General features: G+C 35.5%; 1 protein-coding gene across 13 annotated transcripts in view; it reads right to left on the bottom strand.

Annotated features, from left to right (window-relative positions):
- Positions 1–21615, bottom strand: part of BIRC6 (baculoviral IAP repeat containing 6) — a 235501-nt gene that overhangs the window by 94432 nt on the left and 119454 nt on the right. For 12 of the 13 annotated variants that reach the window (XR_006815144.1, XM_045979752.1, XM_045979760.1 and 9 more), the window contains 10 exons: positions 19969–20123; positions 19339–19465; positions 15894–16004; positions 13426–13559; positions 11131–11258; positions 6785–7347; positions 5615–5790; positions 3891–3987; positions 3558–3752; positions 2422–2622 (listed from right to left, as the gene is read on the bottom strand). Coding sequence is in view for 12 of the 13 variants with exons in the window: in XM_045979752.1 (XP_045835708.1) it covers positions 2422–2622; positions 3558–3752; positions 3891–3987; positions 5615–5790; positions 6785–7347; positions 11131–11258; positions 13426–13559; positions 15894–16004; positions 19339–19465; positions 19969–20123 (1887 nt within the window). In the remaining variant the exon portion in view is untranslated. The remainder of the gene's footprint in view (positions 1–2421; positions 2623–3557; positions 3753–3890; positions 3988–5614; positions 5791–6784; positions 7348–11130; positions 11259–13425; positions 13560–15893; positions 16005–19338; positions 19466–19968; positions 20124–21615) is intronic. The other variant, XM_045979750.1, reaches the window with a different exon arrangement.

The following is a 21615-nucleotide window of genomic DNA, read 5'->3' as shown; positions in this document are numbered from 1 at the left end:
GGTGGCTCAGTTATTAAAGCATCTGCCTTCAGCTCAGGTCATGGTCCCAGGGTCCTGGAAGAGAGCCCCGCATCGGGCTCCCTGCTTGGCGGGAAGCCTGCTTCTCCCTCTCCCACTTCCCCTGCTTGTGTTCACTCCCTTGCTGTCTGTCCTCTTTACCAAATAAATGAAATCTTAAAAAAAAAAAAAAGGAGGGGGGCGCCTGGGTGGCTCAGTGGGTTAAGTCTCTGCTTTCAGCTCAGGTCATGATTCCAGGGTCCTGGGATCGAGCCCCGCTTTGGGCTCTCTGCTCAGCAAGGAGCCTGCCTCCCCCTCTCTCTCTGCCTGCCTCTCTGCTTACTTGTGATTTCTGTCTGTCAAACAAATAAATAAAATCTTAAAAAAAAAAAAAAAAAGAAATGTAGCTATTAACTAAAATGACCTTAGAACATTTATCTTAATTTTAATTTCAATTATAAAATTAGGAAGTAACTTTAACTATATGCCAATTACATGCTAGGTTTACACCAAGAACTAGATAAGTCTTATCAATTTTGAAATTTAATCTTCACTTTTGAGAAAAGTATTATCCAAATTTTACACAAATTGACAAAGTCAAAGAGATTAAATAATCCAAATTCTCACATGAACAAATGGCACATTTTATATTCAAGCCCATATTTGATTCTAAAGGCTATGTTATTTCCAGTGGAACAAAACGTATCTTCAATTTCTGCTCCAATCCAATATTAACACCAAAATGTTTTATTAAGCACAGTTATAGTAGGCACACCTAACTTAGTGATTTTTTTTTTTGAGAGAGAGAGAGAGAGAGAGAGAGAGTGTGTGTGTGTGTGTGTATGCGTGCGTGCGTGTGCATGAGTAGGGTAGGTGTGGGTTGGGGGAAAAGGAGTGGGGGCATTATAGGGGTATAAGCAGAGGGAGAGGAGGAGACAGAATCCTAAGCAGACTCAAAGCCCAGTGTGGAACCCGACACAGGGCTCAATCTCATGATCTTTGAGATCATGACCTAAGCCACAATCAAGAGTTTGCTTAACTGAACTGAGCCACCCAGGTGCCCCCAAAACTAGTGATTTTTTATAATGAACAGAGTTTATCACTGTAACACTCTTCCTATCTCAGTTCCCATGTGCAAATCAAAGCCACGATGTTCATGGACCACTCTTTAACTCTTTCTAAATAAAATCAATTCCTTCCTCATCTTTGATTTTCCTCTACATCTAATACTTATATTTTACTATGTAATACAACAGTTTTTGATCTGCTAAAACACTATGAATTCACAAATTTTCCTTTTGCCATTATATTCATTACATTGGTTTTTATCTAAGCGTGAATGCCACAAGTATATTAAAAAATAACAGTAGTCTAAAAAAATTAACAGTAGTCGAATCTTGCAAGTGGAACATTTCTTCTTCCACATATGCCAGGATCTAAAAAGTTTCCCACAGTTCTTCATCCAATTATTGAGTGACATCTGACAACAATGAGAATTAATCAGCAACATAAATGAATGTGAAAATTTCAACAATTCTGTAAAAATCACTATATTTATACTGAAAGAATTTGGGGATAAAAAAAATGCAAAATAGGGGCGCCTGGATGGCTCAGTGGGTTAAAGCTTCTTGCCTTCGGTTCAGGTCATGATCCCAGGGTCCTGGGATCGAGTCCCACATTGGGCTCTCTGCTCAGCGGGGAGCCTGCTTCCTCCTCTCTCTCTGCCTCTCTGCCTACTTGTGATCTGTCTGTCAAATAAATAAATAAAATCTTTAAAAAAAAATGCAAAATAGTGTTTCATATTCCTTTATGAATACTTGAAAGAGTTATTGCCCCTCTTAATATAAAACTTGTTTTCTAAAAATTCTTTTGAATGGCTTACCTTGGAAAGTGACAAAACTTATCAATGAAAGAGCATCAAATGAATGATATTCAAAATGGTACAAATTGAAAAAAAATCACACTGTAATATGCAAAATATTACAATAAAATACTCTTTACATGTACTTATAATGGGAAGGGGGGAAAGACTAATACATCTAATAGATTTAATTTCACATTATAGGACTAGCACTGAGGACAGGGATAGAGAAAATAAAATTGCTATCTACGGATGTATAAACTAATCTCAACATTACAGCTTAACTTAGGAGGAAAGGCAAGGCAAAATTATATATAAATGAAAGGTATCTGTTTGGATTTCATGAAACATCCTATTTGTTTGAAGGGAACAGCCATGACGATTCATCTCAGGGGAAATGATTTGGTGGTAATATTGAATATTATTAAAAAAAAATTCAAAATTAAGCAATCGGGGATTCATAACTAAGTGTATCACTATTTGCCAAATATTTTCCTTATTTTTAAATGTTTCTCAATTACAGCTTATTTTCATAATGCTTCTTTACAAAAAATATGACTCACTTGCAAGAGATGCAAGATGCGGTTGGATATGTATCTCTTTCAGAAGCACTGCTGCAGGAAGGTGAATGGTAAGGTCGCACCAAGCCTCCTCTGGCAGAAAGATGTAGGACCAAGCAGCAGAGCGAGCTCTTCTATGGGGTGGCGTGGCTTGTAAAAGCACCTCAGCTGGCTGGGCAGTAGGACTGCTAGATGTAATTGTACCTACAGAAGAGATTTCAAATATAAAAAGAACTTCACAGAAGAAACCAAATAAAACACCAAGAAGTTTCAAATCATAATAATTAAAACTAGAAAAATTAGCTAAAACCATGAACATATGATACTACGAATGTACTTATTAGTATATTTAGCATGAGCTAGTCAACTTGCAAGGTGACCAGTTCATTACTGTTGGTCTAATTTCTTTGTACTCATATGTTGAATGAAAATTAAAGTAGCAGTAAATACAAATCTAGCACAACTCTCAAATAATTTAAGTAAAAATACTATGTTCAAGAAAACCTTCAACTTGAAAAGAATCACCTTTATCTTAGTTGTCACTATTCTTGAGTCAGAAACAGGAAAAGAAATATATATAAGGAAACTATGTAAACTGGGAAAAGGAGTAACTAAATCTGAGGCTACTTAAAAAAAATCATTCAAAATAAGAAGGAACAAGTCCTTTGAACTGATTAACATTTACAATGAAAACTGACCTAAGAATTTGCTAGTCTGACAAATTGTTTTACTATTTAACTCAGAAATAAAAACAAATGTGATTGCTGAAAAACCATTAAAAACTTGCTTTTAAGCAACCAATTGTTTGTAATTGGCGTTACTGTAACATGATCAACTTACTTCAACAACTATTTTTGCTTCATACCACGTAATAAACTATAAACCCATACCAATAAGATTTAATAATCGCTGGGGCACCTGGGTGGCTCAATGGGTTGAGCCTCTGCCTTCGGCTCAGGTCACAGTCTGACGGTCCTGGGATTGAGCCCCGGCATTGGGCTCTCTGCTCAGCAGGGAGCCTGCTTCCCACCCCCCCACGCTGCCCGCCTGCCTCTCTGCCTACTTGTGATCTCGCTCTGTCAAATAAATAAATAAAATCTTAAAAAAAAAAAAAAAAGATTTAATAATTCTTTTCTTACCCAGGGGTGCAAAGTTATGGATCCCTTCTGCATTGTCAGGCTCAGAAGCTAGTATTCTTGTTTTCAAACTGCTATCAACAGCTTTATTTGGACCAGAATCAAGGAATTTCATAATAGTTGATACCATACTTCTTGCAGTGTTTACAATAGCCCTTGTACTAGTAACCATATTGTTGCAAATCAGCTGAACACCACCTAAATTTACAAAGAACACCAAATGAAAATTATCTTAAGATAGTTTACACTGAGTCACCTTTTGCAGAGCACTACAAAAACGAGATCATACACTATTACATGATTATACTAAAGGACAATTTTTGGAACTTAACTTACCCATATCATGGAATGCTTTCAAGGCATCACTAGTATCTAATACTCTCAAAATAAACCACAGTAATGGTTCAGATAACTGACAGGTAGCAAGAGAGCCCTAGGGGGGAAAAAAAAAAGTATATTGTGACTTAAAAATCTTAATTATGAGTTTCCTGTGAATCAGAACAATAAAACTTATTAAATGTAATATTCTCTTATAGTTAATGATTCATGGCAGCCTTAATCTAAATCACTATATACAACATATCTGCCAAAATACATAAGAAATCTTACCTGAATCAGAAAGGAAGAGTACAGTGTCCTCTCTGAACTCAGAATATATTTTTTAAAGCATCTGTCTATACCTACTACTTTCATTTTTGACCTTAATGTGCATTCACTTTGTTTTCCATTAGATGCTAATTTCATTTAAAAATGAATCCTTCTTGGGGCACCTGGGTGGCTCAGTGGGTTAAGGCCTCTGCCTTCGGCTCAGGTCATGATCCCAGGGTCCTGGGATCGAGCCCCACATCGGGCTCTCTGCTCCACAGGGAGCCCGCTTCCTCCTCTCTCTCTGCCTGCCTCTCTGCCTACTGTGATTTCTCTCTGTCAAATAAATAAAATATTAAAAAAAAAAAAAAATGAATCCTTCTTAAATCTATCTACTCATGGAAAAACACACACACACATACGCAATAAATTTTTAAGAAAATGGTAATTTTACACTAACAAAATAGTTCTTAAAGAAGTATATTTTAAAACCTATATTTGGGGGCGCCTGGGTGGCTCGGTGGATTAGGCCGCTGCCTTCGGCTCAGGTCATGATCTCAGGGTCCTGGGATCGAGCCCTGCATCGGGCTCTCTGCTCCACAGGGAGCCTGCTTCCTCCTCTCTCTGCCTGCCTCTCTGCCTATTTGTGATCTCTCTCTCTCTGTCAAATGAATAAATAAAATCTTTACAAAATAAATAAATAAATAAATAAATAAATAAATAAAACCAAACCTATATTTGAAAAAAAAATAGTAAATAGACTAGAAGTTAAAATAATCACACTGGGGGGCGCCTGGGTGGCTCAGTGGATTAAGCCACTGCCTTCGGCTCAGGTCATGATCTCAGGGTCCTGGGATCGAGCCCCGCATCGGGCTCTCTGCTCCGCAGGGAGCCTGCTTCCTCCTTTCTCTCTGCCTGCCTCTCTGCCTACTTGTGGTCTCTCTCTCTGTCAAATAAATAAACAAAATCTTTAAAAAAAAAATAATAATCACATTGGTTCCTACAATTTCGTTTTATAAGGAAAGATAAAAAGCAATAATATTTTAACCTATTTTTCTTTTAAAACTACCCAAATCCCTTTCTGCTGAAAGGAAACTAAACATGCAACGTAGCTTGAAAAAAGGGTGCATTAAATTTTCATATGTAACATCTAGAGAGAACATTTTGGTATTCAACTACGCTATTTGCAGGGGAAAAAAAGAACTATTTCTTCAGACAATGGGGGAAAAGTCTAAAATTTGACAATATGTTAAATGTTTTTTATTCTTCTATCACCATAGTCATTTTTGACAGTATCAACTCTAGCAAATACTACATTCTAACTTCTAGGAATTGTCTACAAGTTCTCACCTAATGCTCCTGCTCTTTTTCCAATATATGATATGAGTCCTCTATTCTCTGTTTTATAAATAATTCTCTATTTCCACTGCTACAAACTATTTACATTATTAAAATAGTTGCTGGATTGAACTTACTTGTCTGCCCATATATCCACAGGCCATGTAGGTTAAAATTGGCTGCAGCATCATGTGGACTGTAGAAGCTTTTTTACTGAGGGTTGTCAGTATGGTAAATAATCCATCCCCAACTGATATGGCATCTAACCCACCATGAAAGTTCTCATGTTTGGTAAGATGTAATCCACTTGCTCCTAGTTTAAATAAAAAGATTACACATTTTTTGAAAAGTATATCCTTAAAAACCAATAATTAAAATAGAAGCTTCGAAGTCATTTCTCCTGAAACCACTGAAGGATGGCTATTTAACAGTTGTGATGTGTGTGTGTGTACGTACACATGTATGTTATGTGTTTACCTATCTATCCATGAAACTGAGGTATTTATCATAGCATTCAGTAAAGCGTATTTTTGGATACCTTCTTACACGAGATACCTCTATTGTTGGTGACAATAAAAAGAAGTTGCTCTATACCTGAGCAATGTCATCTTACACATTAGCTATGTATGAAGAAGAAAGGAAATGGAGAGAAAGTGATGTGGGTACATAACTATACTTCAAATCATCTAATTAAAAAAAAAAAAAAAAAAAGATACGACGACTGTTTCCCTAACACAAAGAATTAAGTAAAAACTGACTGGAATGAATTTTGTCACAATTTACAGAAGTTTAATTATTTGAAAAAAATTAACCCAAGAGATTATCTTTCAAATATGCAACAATACAGAAATTTTACAATGGTATGTAGTCACAGAAATTGTTATACTTTGGACAAAATTTTATATTTCACTTCTTAATAAAGTGTGAATAAATAAACCTTACTGGTTCCCTAATACAAAATTTGATGTAGAATCCTTTATCTATAAAATATTAGAGATGTACAACTATAAATTGTGGTACCTTACTTAGAAGACTTTTTTTTTTTCTTAATTTAACAAACTATAAGTTATTTGGCTAGTAATTTCCAAAATTTCCATAATTTCCAAAACTCACACTTAAATTCTTCCTAATTTCAGTTTCGCTTATTGACAGAAGCCACTCTGTAAGTTTTCACTTACCTAATGCTATGAAGTTTGCAATAAAGTAGCTTTATACTATAAGGTGATAAAAAATGAATCTATATGTTACTCAAGAAAAGAGATACAATACCAGGAATAAGTATAAAATTAAATATTCTCAATACGTACCAATTATCATTGCCATGGCACTGCTATTACACAGGCCAAGAGCAGACAAAATCTGGCTCATAATCTGTTGGTTGGCTAACACTAAGTCAGCGACATATGCAGGTGATCCTTGAATACTGCTACTGCTTGCATTTCCATCTTTGCCTCCTGAGACTTTCTCTTCATCTGAAACACTGTCTGTTGTGCTGGTGGTCACAGACACTCTTGCACTGTATTCTCTGTTGTCTGAAAGAGGCAGCTGTACTAAGATGTTTACCAGTTTTAACAAATCGAACATGAGCTGATCTCTTGTCGTTTCTCCACAGACTGCTTTTGCATCACCTGGACGAATGAGGTTGGCAAAGAGTCCCCCAAAGCATGCTCGAGCACCCACGGAGCTATCAGAGCCACTTCGAGAAATGACTTTGTCTGAGCAAGTGATATAGTGGTGCACTAAAAAGGTGACAGACTCTATGACAGCAGAAATAGTACTAACGGAAACAACTTCGAAATTCTGCTCCAGAGTAAATTCTAAGAGCTTTACTTGGGCATCGAGAGGTCCTTGGCCTGTCTGGAAAGCACCCCTGCAGAAAAAGATAAGAAGATTAAAAATTATTCCAGTTAAACTTTTTAGAAAGTAACCATCACAACACCAGAAAACTAGCAATTAAACTCTTGGTATCCACTCTTTCATTTTGCAGCAAATGGTTTCCATCTCTTCCTGAGTCATTCTTACTCTCTTCTCCACTTACACAAAATAAAAAATGACTTCCCTTCCAAATAGAAAAGGAAAAGACAAGTAAATCGAAGAGGTGATTTTGAAACCCCAGACTAAAATATTTCAGCATTACATGGCACTCCTCATAATGGAATAAACTCTGTTTTTTCATTCCCTCAAATGGTGCTGTTTTAAACATTCTCTACCAACTATGATTTTCAAAAATTAAGATTCGGTCAAATAATTCTTATGCATCAAAATTAAACACTCCCTGGTTTTGCTCATATCTAAGACATAAAAAGCTGGAAAGTACAGTGCCCCCAAATTAACAAGAGAAATTCAAAATAGCTATAAAGTCTATAAACCCATTAGACAGCTTAAAATCCATGAGAAGATAGGTACCTCCAAGGAGCATTGGCTCTCTTGTGGCAGAATTTGAGAAGAGACATTGGCAACATTCAAATGAGTAAGAAGAATTCAGCTAAAATATTTAACAACTTGGTATACCCTGGTGTATGCAAGGGTAATAACATAGAACACTTGGTGTTCAAAACCATTCACAAGTACCCAACCACCTCAACCCCCTTGCCACACACAATGCCCTATACATCTATTCTATTTGGCTGTTCCTGATTTACATACTTTATAATAAACCAGTAAATGTAAGTAAAGTGTTTTTCCTGGGTTCTACGTGCCATTTTTACAAATTATCAAAACTGAAGAGAGTGCTGTGAGAACCTCTGGATTTGTACCCAAATCTGACAGAAGTGTGATAGCCTGGAACCTAGGACTTACAAGTGCCCTGTCAAGTCAGGGCAGTCTTATGGGACTGAGGAGTTAAACCTGCGACTCTGATGCTGACTTTGGAAAGTGTCAGCAAGGGACTGAAGGGGATGGCAAAGCTTATGTTCGTTCTCTGAAAATATCAGTAATACTGATAAACTTCTAGCAAGAATGACCTATTTAAATAAATAAAAATTATCAAAATTAGAAATGAAAAAACGGAATCAAACTAGAACCTATCAACATTAAAGGGATAATGAGGAAATAGTATCAATACTTCAACATAGAAGAAATGAACAAATTCCTTCAAGATGCAAACTGCCAAATGTCACTCAAGAAGAAGTAGAAAACCTGAATCATCCTTCACCTATGAAATAAATGGAACATTTTTTCCTACAAGAAATCTCCAGACTCAGTATGCCTCAGTAGCGAAAACTATCAAATATTTAAGTGAGCAGTACTACCAGTTTTATACAATCTCTTTCATAAAATAGAAAAGGGATCCCCCAATTTATGAGTCTAAAATATATATAAAAGATATATGTAATATATAATAAATATAATATATAAAAATACACACTTTACATAAAAACTAGACATTATAAGAAAATGCAAACATCCCTCAAAAAAACATAGATTCAAAAATCAACAAAATGTTAACTAATTCCACTCAGCAAGTATGAAAAGGATAAAACCTCATGACCCAGTGAGTATATCCTTCAGTACATACTGATCAACACTTAAGAAAAATAATCGATATAATTCACCATATTTATAGATCATTCCAAAAATGACACAAGATCATTTCAAAAGATACAGAGAAAGCATTTCACAAAATCCAAGCATAATACATTATTTTTTAAAAGCCTTAGCAAATTAAAACACAAAAAAACCCTCCTCAACTTGGTATGAGGCATCTACAAAGGAAGCTACAGCTAGTACATTTCTACTTCTGAAAGACCTCTACTTTAAGAATGAGAAAAAAAGAGGGCAAATTTAACCACTTTGGTCAATCACGTTGGAAGTACTAACCAGTACATTAAGAGAGGAGGCAGGGCAGGGCTTAGGGACTAAGCATACACATTGGAAAGGAAGAAATGAGACTGTTTTCATTCACTAACCATATGGCTGTATATAAAGAAAAATCCACAGATGCTATGTAATTTTTCCTACATTGATCTGTAGATCAATGGATTCTCAATCAAAGCCCAGAAGGGTTTTATTTTGTTTTATTTTGGGCAATGCAGACAAGAATCAATAAATATATTCTAAAATTTATGTGGAAAGGCAAAGGAACAAGAACAGTCAAAAAAACAATTCTGAAAAAAGAACAAAGTTGGAAAAACTGTACTACCAGATTTCAAGAAGGCAATAGGTACTGGAAAAGTATAGACAAAAACATCAGTTCTACAGAATAAAGTCCAGAAACAGTACAAATCAAATATGGCCAACTGATTTTTAAAATGCATACAAAAAGAATTCAATGAAAAAAGCAGCCTTTACAATAAACAGCATAGGAACAATTGGACATCCACAGGCAAAAGAATAAACTTCAACCCAATGCAACATAAACTTAAATGTAAGAACTAAAACTATAATTTCTAGAAGAAAACTGTATCAAATCATTTGTATTGTACTGACCTTGGATTAAGCAAAGATTTTTTCTTAATCACACAAAAATAATATATAAAGGAAAAGGCTGACAAACAAGTAAGACTTCATCAAAATAGGAAACTTATTTTTTCAAGGATATTGTTCAAATGAAAATACAATCCACAGGTTGATAGAAAGTATCTGCAAAACACTTACTGATAAAACTGAATGCCCTCTTTATAATAAGACTGGGTATTTCGTTTCAGTCATGTAATTAAGTTACCTAAAAGCTTCTAGCAAATTTATCAGAACTAGAGACTTTCTCAAGAAACAGAAAATATGGGGCTCCTGGATGGCTCAGTTGGTTAAGCATTTGAATTTTGATTTTGGCTCATGTCATGGTCTCGGAGAGGTGAGATCAGGCCCCGTGTTGGGCTCAGTGCTGGGCAAGAAGTCTATTTGCCATTCGCTCAATCCCTCTGCCCCTCCCACCTGCCCCACCCCCATGTGCTCTTGCTCTCTCTCTAAAAAAAATATTTTCATCAGAAAGTAAACGTTGATTTTATGAAATGTCTTACAATAGAGATAATGATTCACTAATATGGTATGTATTACAGTTTTTAACCACTCATGGTCACAATTTATTCTTCTAACATATTGCCTGATTTTGTTAATAAATTTATTTATGATTTCTCTGTAAGACTGGTATGTAATTATCTTCTTTTTAAAAATTTTATTTATTTGAGAGACAGAGTATGGGTGGGGGGAGAAGCAGACACCCATGAGCAGGGAGCCCAGTGTGGGGCTGAATGCCAGGACCCCAGGATCATACCTGAACCAAAGGCAGACACTTAACTGACTGAACCGCACAGGCATCCCTGTAATCTTCTTTTTTAAGCTATTTTTTTTTTTTTCAGGTTTTCTTACATACTGGTTTCAAGTAAAATCCTTGGTAGCTTTAATACTCTCTCTGTATTCTAGAACAATTTAAACAGCTTCAAGTAAATTTCAGTAATCTATAAAATCATTAAATCAAGTAGAGATTTGATGCACTGTGTATCTTTCACAGAGTTCAGGAATCCGAGAGAGCCATAATAAAATGGAATGAAAACAGTCAGGAGAGAAATGGATAAACCCTTAGCCCCTCCCCCTTAATCCGTACTATACTCCTTATCTGTTCTGGACAAACCCCACAACAAATGGTAAGGGAGAGTTTATCTGAAGGATCACATATTACTTCTATATCAGGATTTAAGTATCCATTGAAATTTACCTTTCTGTTGAAAGTATATGAATTAGCTTGAGCAAAAATTCACTGAATATTTGAGGACATGTTGAAGAAAGATGCACTTGTAACCGGGTAAGAAATTCTTGCATAGCTTGTGTAGCTGTTGGACCAACCTGAAGAGAATGGAAAATGTTTTACTTATAATTTTTAATGAATAATTCTATAAATGTTATCAAGTGTGAAATCAAGCACTATACTCTTTTAACTTTTCATATAAATAACAAAAATATAAACAGTGATAGCAGAAAACCAATAAATTTTTTTAGGTCTGGACATATTTAAAACTGAAAATCATAAATTCTAGTATCAATAACTTTATCATTATGGTTTAGAACTTATCGTAGGTTTAGAGAACTCAAAACAGAAAAAAAGAACCACCCGAATTACACAAGAAATGCCTTCATAATGTCTTCAAAAGTACAAAGAACTTTTGCACTGATTTTCACAAACACCCTTATTATCCATTTCAAAACAGAAGCACTCAAAGAGGTTAAGTGATCCACAAATGGTCATGCTTCTAATACTACCATGAATGAAAAAAACAAAAGCACAAAGAAAAAGCTCTAAAGGTAAAAACAAAGCTGTACCAATTCATAAAAGAATGCTTTCCCAAACTTCTGTCTCACCAATGAAAGAAATGGTGAGAACCACACTAAGTAACATGAGGTATGTTTTTGAGTGTTTTGTAACACCTCTCCATGTGATTTTATTCTATCCCTATTTGCTATGATCATAAAAACCTGCAGGAGTTTTGGTAAAATAAAATGTAATATAATTGAAACTGTTTTAAAGTTAGATAAACTTAATTTCTAATACTGAGCACACAAATCATAGCATGCTTAACCAAACTTCCTGCATACAATGAAGGTATCAGAGGAAAGTTTGATTTTCAGTAACTTTACTCTGCCTTTAAAAAAACAAAAGCAGGAAGAAAACAACTCTATTTTATACAATAGCATGCTCTCCAACACCTAGATCTACTACTAGTAAGTTGTGTAATTGTGGGCAATGCAGATAATGCATCTTTTCTTATACGTAAAATAATGAAGTTATTATAATCAATGATCCCAGGAATCTTCACATTCCAAATTCATATATCTCTATGTACAATAATCCCCAGATAATAGGCCTCTGCTTCCACCAACATTCTGGCCCCACCTAACTATAATAGTTTCCGCTCTTATTTTCATCCTTCTGTCATTTGTTTTATTGCGATCTGCAAAATGAAAGTATATGTAGTGTGAGAGTACTGCCTAAACATATCCAACAGAATTTAAGCTGTAAGAAGTTAGAGACATGGTTTGGTATGACTTATATCACCAGCGCCTAGAACAACACCTGGACCTAGCACACAGAAGCCTCTTAAAAGCCTGCTGAATAAATGAAACATTAGAAAAGATGGTACTATTACAGAGTAGACAGCTAAATGAGAATTTGTCTAATGGCAAATCCAGAGAAGAATTTAAGAAGGTAAGTTTAAAAAGACAGTAATGTTGCATAACCTGCACTGAAAAGACACCATCAACACAATACGTATTTTACATAAAAAGAAATAAAATGAAGTAGAAATATTTTACAAACAGTACAGAGTAGCAAGACATTAATTGCTATAAAGGAAGCTTATAGTAAGACTAAAAATGTTTGGAAGTTCTGAGCAATACTTCTTGTTATTTTTTTGTTCAACAATATATTTAATATTTCAAAATAACTAAGTTAGGTAAATTATTAATCTTGACATAGAGGTCATTAAAATGGTACATTATTTGTAAAACCTTTATTCATTCTAAAATTTCTGAAATGCTTCCCTTTCAGGTATCTTTTCAGAATGTTTCTCAAATCATCCAAAATTAATGCCAAAAATACCTACATAAAAATCCAAAAGAAAATTTACTACCTCCTATGTTTCAGTTTCAATATAGCTATTATATATTATACAAAACATTTTATATTACATTGATACATAAAATACTAACAATACCTTAGCAATAAAAATTTTACATATTAGGCACATTAAGTTTTTCTTTCCTTTTTTTTTTTTTAAAAAGGATCACAAGTAGGCAGAGGCAAGCAGAGAGGGAAAGAGAGGAGGAAGCAGGCTCCCTGCCAAGAGAAAGCCCAATGCGGGACTCGATCCCAGGACCCTGAGATCATGACCTGAGCCAAAGGCAGAGACTTAACCCACTGAGCCACCCAGGTGCCCCTACACGCATTAAGTTTTTCTTTACCAAAGTGTTTATTGAATAATCTGGGCCTATCACTAGTTTTCAAAAGTCATCGTACCTGTGGACTGTGCTGATTTGTTCCATGTGGACTGGTGCCAGAAAGAAATTTCACTAAGACATGAATCAGGTTTGGATCTGAAACCAGCAGATGAGCAGTACTCTCCTGAGTTGCGATGGCATTGCTTGAACCTGCTGTAAAACATTTAAAAAAAAAAAAAAGCTTTTTACAAATGGACCCTTAAACAAAAGAAATACAGTATATAAAGTATCTTTTGGTTTCAAGGAAAACTCACAAATTCCTGGAAGCTAGGTTTTTGTTTGTTTGTTTTGTTTTGTTTTTAAGATTTTATTCATTTATTTCAGACGGTGAGAAAGAGGACAGTGAACACCAGAGAGGCAAGGGGGAGAGGGAGAAGCAGACTCCCCGTCGAGCAGTAAGCCAGATGCAAGGGATGCAAGGGTTCATGACTGGAGCCAAAAGCAGACACTTAACAGACTGAGCCACCCAGGCACCTTGGGAGTTAGTTTATTAAAAGGGTCTGAATTTCTACTGTATTGACTAGGTTGGACTCATTCCCTATTTTCATCCATCTTCCTTCTCTTACCTATTAAAAAATATCTGGTTTAATGTGCATCTTATTTAGTATACAGTCAAGTGGAAAACAAGTAATTAAATGCTTACTGACCTTTTGAAGAGCCTGTTCTTGGTAATTATTTCCCTCTTTTAGAAATAGGGGTCGGGGCACCTGGGTGGCTCAGCGGGTTAAGTCTCTGCCTTCAGCTCAGGTCATGATCTCAGGGTCCTGGGATCGAGCCCCGCATCAGGCTCTCTGCTCAGCAGGAAGCCTGCTTCCTCCTCTCTCCCTGCCTACTGCTCTGCCTACTTGTGATCTCTCTCTCTCTCTCTCTGTGTCAAATAAATAAATAAAATCTTTAATAAAAAAAAAAAAAAGAAATAGGGGTCTACTTTCTGGGTAAATCTTTTTTTTTTTTTTTTCTTAAATAATTTTTTAAAGATTTTATTTATTTGACAGAGACAAAGTGAAAGAGGGAACACAAGCAGGGGGAGTCGGGGAAGGAGAAGCAGGGTTTCCGCTGAGTAGAGAGCCCCATGCAGGGCTCGATCTCAGGACCCTGAGATCATGACCTGAGCTGAAGGCAGACACTTAATTACTGAGCCACCCAGGTACCCCCTTTTTGGGTAAATCTCAACCCTGCTTTCTAAGATAAATCCAGGCAACAACTACTTACTTTTGCACTTCAGTAGTATAATGGCTGTACACTGTTAAATGATACACACGTAACACACCAGTTTTCTGAACGGAATAAAATATCCTTTGAGTTAAATCTATCTTCAATATGAAGAGACAGTGATGTTTCCGATCCCATATTTGGAAAACAGATTCCAGACGAAAAAAAAGGAATAGCACTTTGATGCTAAACAGTGATTTAAACTGACACATTTTATCAATGTGACAGAGTTTTCTATTTAATGAAATTAATCTCAAACAGAATGGGGATGAAATTTACCCACCTCTTATCATAACGTATAGACAGAATGATTTCAATTCATAAATGGCTAGTCTTTACTGTCTACTGTGAACTTTCATCCCTACCTCACAACAATCTTAAGAATCCCAGAAAAAGGGGCGCCTGGGTGGCTCAGTGGGTTAAACCGCTGCCTTCGGCTCAGGTCATGGTCTCAGGGTCCTGGGATCGAGCCCCGCATTGGGCTCTCTGCTCCGTAGGGAGCCTGCTTCCCCCTCTCTCTCTGCCTGCTGCTCTACTTGTGATCTCTCTCTCTCTACATGTCAAAAAAAAAAAAAAAAAAAGAATCCCAGAAAAAACCCACACCTAAATGTGAAAAATAAAACCAACAGGCACTATAGAAGATAATGTAGGATTATCGCCATGACTTCAGGGTACATAAAACCTTAGAAAGCACTAAAAGTTCTAGCTAAAAAGATGCAGAAATCATTTTACTATCTTAATTATAATGAAGAAAATGGGGTGGAGTAAGGAAAGTAGAAAACCTATTACCACAATCCGAGAAAAAGCAATTATATTCTATGAATAGAGCTTTTAGATGGGGTAAACTAATCATGCATGTTCTTAATATAATAAATCATTTTTTAAGCATAAAGCTACTTTAAAAAGAATAACATAAAACAGTAAACATTTGATTTTTGTACTCTAAAAGCAATCAGTTTCATTTTAAGAAGTAGTAAGCTTTAAGAAAGCAGAACTATGATAGAACTCATGATGGTAGATGAGAGTATATTATCAAAGTAAGAACAAAGCCTAAGATAGATAAGAACAAAATCAGAAGAGGTACAGTCAAATAAGGAATTGAATCTTCTCATGACTGCATCACTTCTTAGAAAAATCTAAAGAATCTGAGAGGAAGAATAAAGAATAAAGAATAAAGAAGAATAAAGAATAAAGAAAAATCTAAAGAATCTGAGAGGAAGAATAAAGAGATTTAAAGGAATAATCAGATGTAAAGGAATAAATGTTTACACTTACGGTTAAGCTGCATATTTGTCATGAGTGTTAGACTGTGAAGCACAAGGCACCATGTCCGGAGCAACGTGTTGGGATACCAAGCTAACACGGTGAGAAAGCTGGTTATTGAGGCTATAGAGAAAAGAAAAAGAGGAAGAACTTCTAATTAAGGAAAATCACAAGTTTATTAAGGATTAAAAATAAAACAAAATAAATGTAAAATTATAACACTTTCCTTCAATCAATTCACTACGCAGTGTCCTCAAAACATAGAAATGAGAAGAATTCCCCATTAAATATCACTAAAAATTAAGAGTTAATAATATTTTATGGCTAAGTTTAAAGCTCAGTCCGCAACATATAAACTGTTATCACTATAAAGTGTTGTCCTTTTCAAACTACAGGCACTTCTACCACAACATAGTTTACTTTACTAAAAATGTTCAGATTCTTGAAGATCAAAACCTGAAAATATTAGAGCAGATTGGAAAAACAAGAATGAGGTAAGACTGCTGAAAACCAATGCAACTTTGCAACAAAAGCACAAACTAGAATAATTAGGTCACTTGCAAGGCCCTAGTCGCAAGTGCTTATTGCAACTGGAGAAGCCAAAGAAGTTATTCAAAATGCACAAACATAATACAGTGCCCAGATTCTGCTCTAAAAACACCCTTTAAAAATGGCTGATTTCAGATTTCAGGCTGAAATACACAAAGACTGGAATATTTATCACACTAAAAGCTAACAAAAGCATAATATGTATAGAAAGACAACAACAATTAAGAAAGGAGCACTTCACTGGCCACAAATGGCAAAATTTCAGCATCAATAAACACAATTATAACTGAAACAAAAAAAAATTTTAAAAACCATAAACTTATACAGATATTTATTAAAGACACTAAATGATCATGCACATAGACTGCTTGTGAACCAATTCAATTTAAAAACTAAAAAAAAAAAAAAAGAAAAATTTCTGGCATTTCTCCTGCCTCTATTATATAAACTACCAACAGAGGGTGACATAATAGCCTATGAAAGGGATTTTCTCTTTATGGAAGTATTTCAACTAAAATAAAGTGATAGAATTAGACTATCATTTTGAAGCCTCTTATGAATTATTAATGGCATGAGCATCACTGTCTTAAAAATGTAAAAACAGAGGCACCCTCAGCCGCAGCAACATCTTCCTAGGAACATCGCCAAAGGCAAGGGAAGCAAGGGCAAAAATGAACTATTGGGATTTCATCAAGATCAAAAGCTTTTGCACAGCAAAGGAAACAGTTAACAAAACCAAAAGACAACTGACAGAATGGGAGAAGATACTTGCAAACGACATATCAGATAAAGGGCTAGTGTTCAAAATCTATAAGGAACTTAGCAAACTCAACACCCAAAGAACAAACAAGCCAATCAAGAAATGGGCAGAGGACATGAACAGACACTTCTGCAAAGAAGACATCCAGATGGCCAACAGACACATGAAAAAGTGCTCCACATCACTCGGCATCAGGGAAATACAAATCAAAACCACAATGAGATATCACCTCACACCAGTCAAAATGGCTAAAATTAACAAGTCAGGAAATGACAGATGCTGGCGAGGATGCGGAGAAAGGGGAACCCTCCTCCACTGTTGGTGGGAATGCAAGCTGGTGCAACCACTCTGGAAAACAGCATGGAGGCTCCTCAAAATGTTGAAAACAGAGCTACCCTATGACCCAGCAATTGCACTACTGGGTATTTACCCTAAAGATACAAACGTAGTGATCCGAAGGGGCACGTGCACCCGAATGTTTATAGCAGCAATGTCTACAATAGCCAAACTATGGAAAGAACCTAGATGTCCATCAACAGACGAATGGATAAAGAAGATGTAGTATATATACACAATGGAATACTATGCAGCCATTAAAAGAAATGAAATCTTGCCATTTGTGACGACGTGGATGGAACTAGAGGGTATCATGCTTAGTGAAATAAGTCAATCGGAGAAAGACAATTATCATATGATCGCCCTGATATGAGGACGTGGAGATGCAACATGGGGGGTTAGGGGGATAGGAGAAAAATAAATGAAACAAGATGGGATTGGGAGGGAGACAAACCATAAGTGACTCTTAATCTCACAAAACAAACTGAGGGTTGCTGGGGGGAGGGGGTGTTGGGAGAGGGGGAGGGGGTTATGGACATTGGGGAGGGTATGTGCTATGGTGAGTGCTGTGAAGTGTGTAAACCTGGCGATTCACAGACCTGTACCCCTGGGGATAAAAGTACATTATATGTTTATAAGAAAATAAGAAATAAATAAAAAATTAAAAAAAAAAAAAAAAAGGAGAGGCAACCTAGGAAACTGCCTTTAAAAAAAAAATCAGATTAAGCTCCAGGTCTAACTACCAATTTATAGGAAATTGGCAAAAGATCATGAAGATACAATCACTAAAAATAGGACCCTGGAAATCCTGAAAGACAAAGACCAAACTTCTTTGATAAATGGCTTTGTTAAGGGGATAAAAAAGACGTGGAGGGAACCTATACACATTATGAGGAATTAAAGAAAAAATTAAAATACACGGATCTTATAGGGATCCTATTCCAAATTTTAAAAATTTTGTTAACAGTTGAGGTAACTGGAAATTTGAATATGAACCAGATATCTAACGACAATAATGAGCAGTTATTTACCTTTTTACTCATCAACTCTTGTTTATGTGTAACATTTTCACAATAACAAAGTTGAAAATAACAATGGGAGCACAGTTTATAATTATTATTAGTGCAGTGGAAGAGAGAAAAACCCATTAATTACCAGGGCTGGCTCTTGCCAAGACAACACAGATATAAGTGGGACGGTGTGAGCCAGTGGGGCTGTCACTAGGATGAAAGACAAGGCTACAAGAGCCATGCAAAATACAGAATGCACCCCTGAAAGGGAGAAAGCACCAGAAACAGATGATCGCTTACACTTTTCTTAAAATGTAACAAAAAGAGATTCCTGAAGCCAGAACTAAAGGCTAATTCTACTTCTGCAAAAGGATATTATTTAACTCCCATATTTTCACTCTTGCATTTGTCAAAAACAAAAACAAGAAAACCCCAAAAGCTAACTAATACAACTTCCACAGGAAATGGGACATCCTTCTCCAAGTTATCAACTCTCTTGGGGCTGATTCACATTTTTACGAAATAGCAGTGCCAACAGAACAGCTCATGAACAAGGTAGTATTTTCTGGAAATACAAAGATTAACACTGCAAATTTTAGTTACACATGGGTACAAGATAGTACAAACCAGAGAAAAGGTTTTTTGTTCTCTTTCCTGAAAATTATTAAGTCAATGTATTAAGAAAAAGTTTTTTTCCTACTAAAACATTATAAACCTAATGACAAAGATTAGGTAATATTAACCTAACTGTTGCCTTTTAAGTTTATCCTATGTTAGTAATTTTCCTTCTAATAAATCTTACCCTGATTTAATGAAATGACAGGTACTCGATTAGCATTATATAAAAAAATGTCTGCTCCATTTTCTTTGTTTCCAGATGAACTAGAATTCAGGCTCAATGTGAGCCACAACTGGAGAAGTGATTCCAACTGAAAAAGAATAAAAATTGACGGGGGAAAAAAAACAAACAAAAATACCCATTATAAATGAAATACTATTTAAACAAAAATCTTACGAATGAATCCCTTTGAGTAATTAATTTTTCTATTAAATATTTCCTCCGGTTACTTCAAGTCAGTTGGCAAGCAAACATATCTTAAAATTCTTGATGAAACAAAATTTAAACTGAATTAAAATTTATAATTTACCTAATACATATAGTTTTCTAAATTAAAATAAGTGATTCAAATCTTTAAATACCGGTGTATGTAAAACATAACCAGAACTACAGTAATAAATCTTAAAAATCATAAAAATTATAAATAACCTATCACTGAGGATCTGTGGTTACCAAAGGATATCCAATATTTTTCCATCTGAGATAATGAATAAATCATCCCTGTCAGGTTGAGAAAGATTTCCCCAGTTATTTTCATCTTTTACTAGGCTGGCAATAACGTGTAAAGATACACCATTTCTCCTGAAGTCATACCTGCACATGATGGACTTGAAGCATGGAAAAAAGTTTGTTGAAACAAACATTTAACATTGGGACAGATGATAACTGTATAATAAGCTGGTTGGATTGGTTCGCTGCTTGTAAACCCCCTAGAAGTGAATCATCTGTTCCAGTGGGAGACTGTGATACTGAAAATTAAACACAATTATGATTTTATCACAAAGTATCAGGAGAAATGCTCACTAGCTATTATTATGTACAGGTAAGTGAAAATCTTAAAAAACTTCTTTTTAATTGCATTCCTAAGAATGGTTGATGATTATATTATTTGAAAATTTGTTTTTACAACATTACCCAAAAGTCAAAAAGATAATCACCAATGAGAGAAGTTCCCCAATTCACAGCATTGGTCCATCAAAGGAACAAAACCTTACTCTCTAGCAATTTTTATTTTCTATGTTTTTCTAATTAGTAAATTAGGCAAAGGAAGAAAAATAAGATTTTGACTAATTCTTATGGAAGTAGTTTTAGAATAATTTAGACTCAAGTCCATTGATTCTTAACTTTGATTATACATTAAAATTATCTGGGAAGCATTAAAAAATTCTGATGTCCAAGTCACACACCAAACTAATAAATGAGTATACATTCATGGGGAGGAGAGAACTACATGAGCTCTAAGAGAGGTCTTTCATATATTTAAGAGTTATTATATTAAAAGGGGGATACAATTCCGACAGGACAATAATCAAAAGACATAATATGAAGAGAAACATAAAAATTACAAATCATCTTCGAATAAATTGTTTTAAACAAGAAGTGTCTATCAAAGAAAAGGACTACTTATACTTAGGTCAGTACTGAGTTGCTTGTGGTTGTGGAGAGGCTGGCCCAACAAGAGAGATCCCTCCATTACATAAGAGGTAAGATACAATAATACTAGTGTACCAATACCAGGATCATAGAACACTAGACCTTTTCTTCAGTTTTTCGCTTTTCTATATACTGCCTAAGGTAAGAAATAAATGAAAACCACAAAGCGAAAGAACTCAATTTGACACAGAAACGTCTAAAAACCCAAATTTCTCTAATGCAGCATGAACTCCCTTGCACAGGGGAAGAACATGATGCTCTTCCAAGGTTTTAACTAGTACATCTACCCTTTTACTCACCATGCTCCAGAGAAGATAAAGTAATTTGTAGGCCTAAGAAAAATAAAAACACCACTATTTCCTTAGCACAGCTCCTCAATCTTCCGTCTTTGTGAGACAGGCTGCTATCTATCTTAACTGATAGGACGCGATCTACCCCAGGAGGCGATCTACTCCAGTCTGCGTTCTACTTCAGCAAAGGACTGCCTAATGGTCAAAACAGGCAGGCCACCTGATGGCCTCACAGTTTCTGTATCAGGCAGGCCCACTGGTTTAGATACAGACTATGGCTACTTTATTGATACAAAGTCAGAGTTGTGTAGTTACATCACACACTGTACAGCTGAGAAAACCTAAAATATTTACTATCTGGTTCTTTATTAAAACATTTGCCTTCCTTTGATGTACATAATTAGGTAGTAAATCCTCTCAGTTCAGCAGTTCCATGAGGCCCATATATATCTCTTCCATCCTAGTCTTTGAGGATGATAAAGATGCCACTGCAGTAGGGCCCCCTTATCTGGGGTTC

This window comes from Meles meles, chromosome 15, assembly GCF_922984935.1.
Source record: "Meles meles chromosome 15, mMelMel3.1 paternal haplotype, whole genome shotgun sequence".
In the NCBI taxonomy this organism is placed as follows: Eukaryota; Metazoa; Chordata; class Mammalia; order Carnivora; family Mustelidae; genus Meles; species Meles meles.
This window is presented reverse-complemented; position numbering and strand designations above follow the sequence as displayed.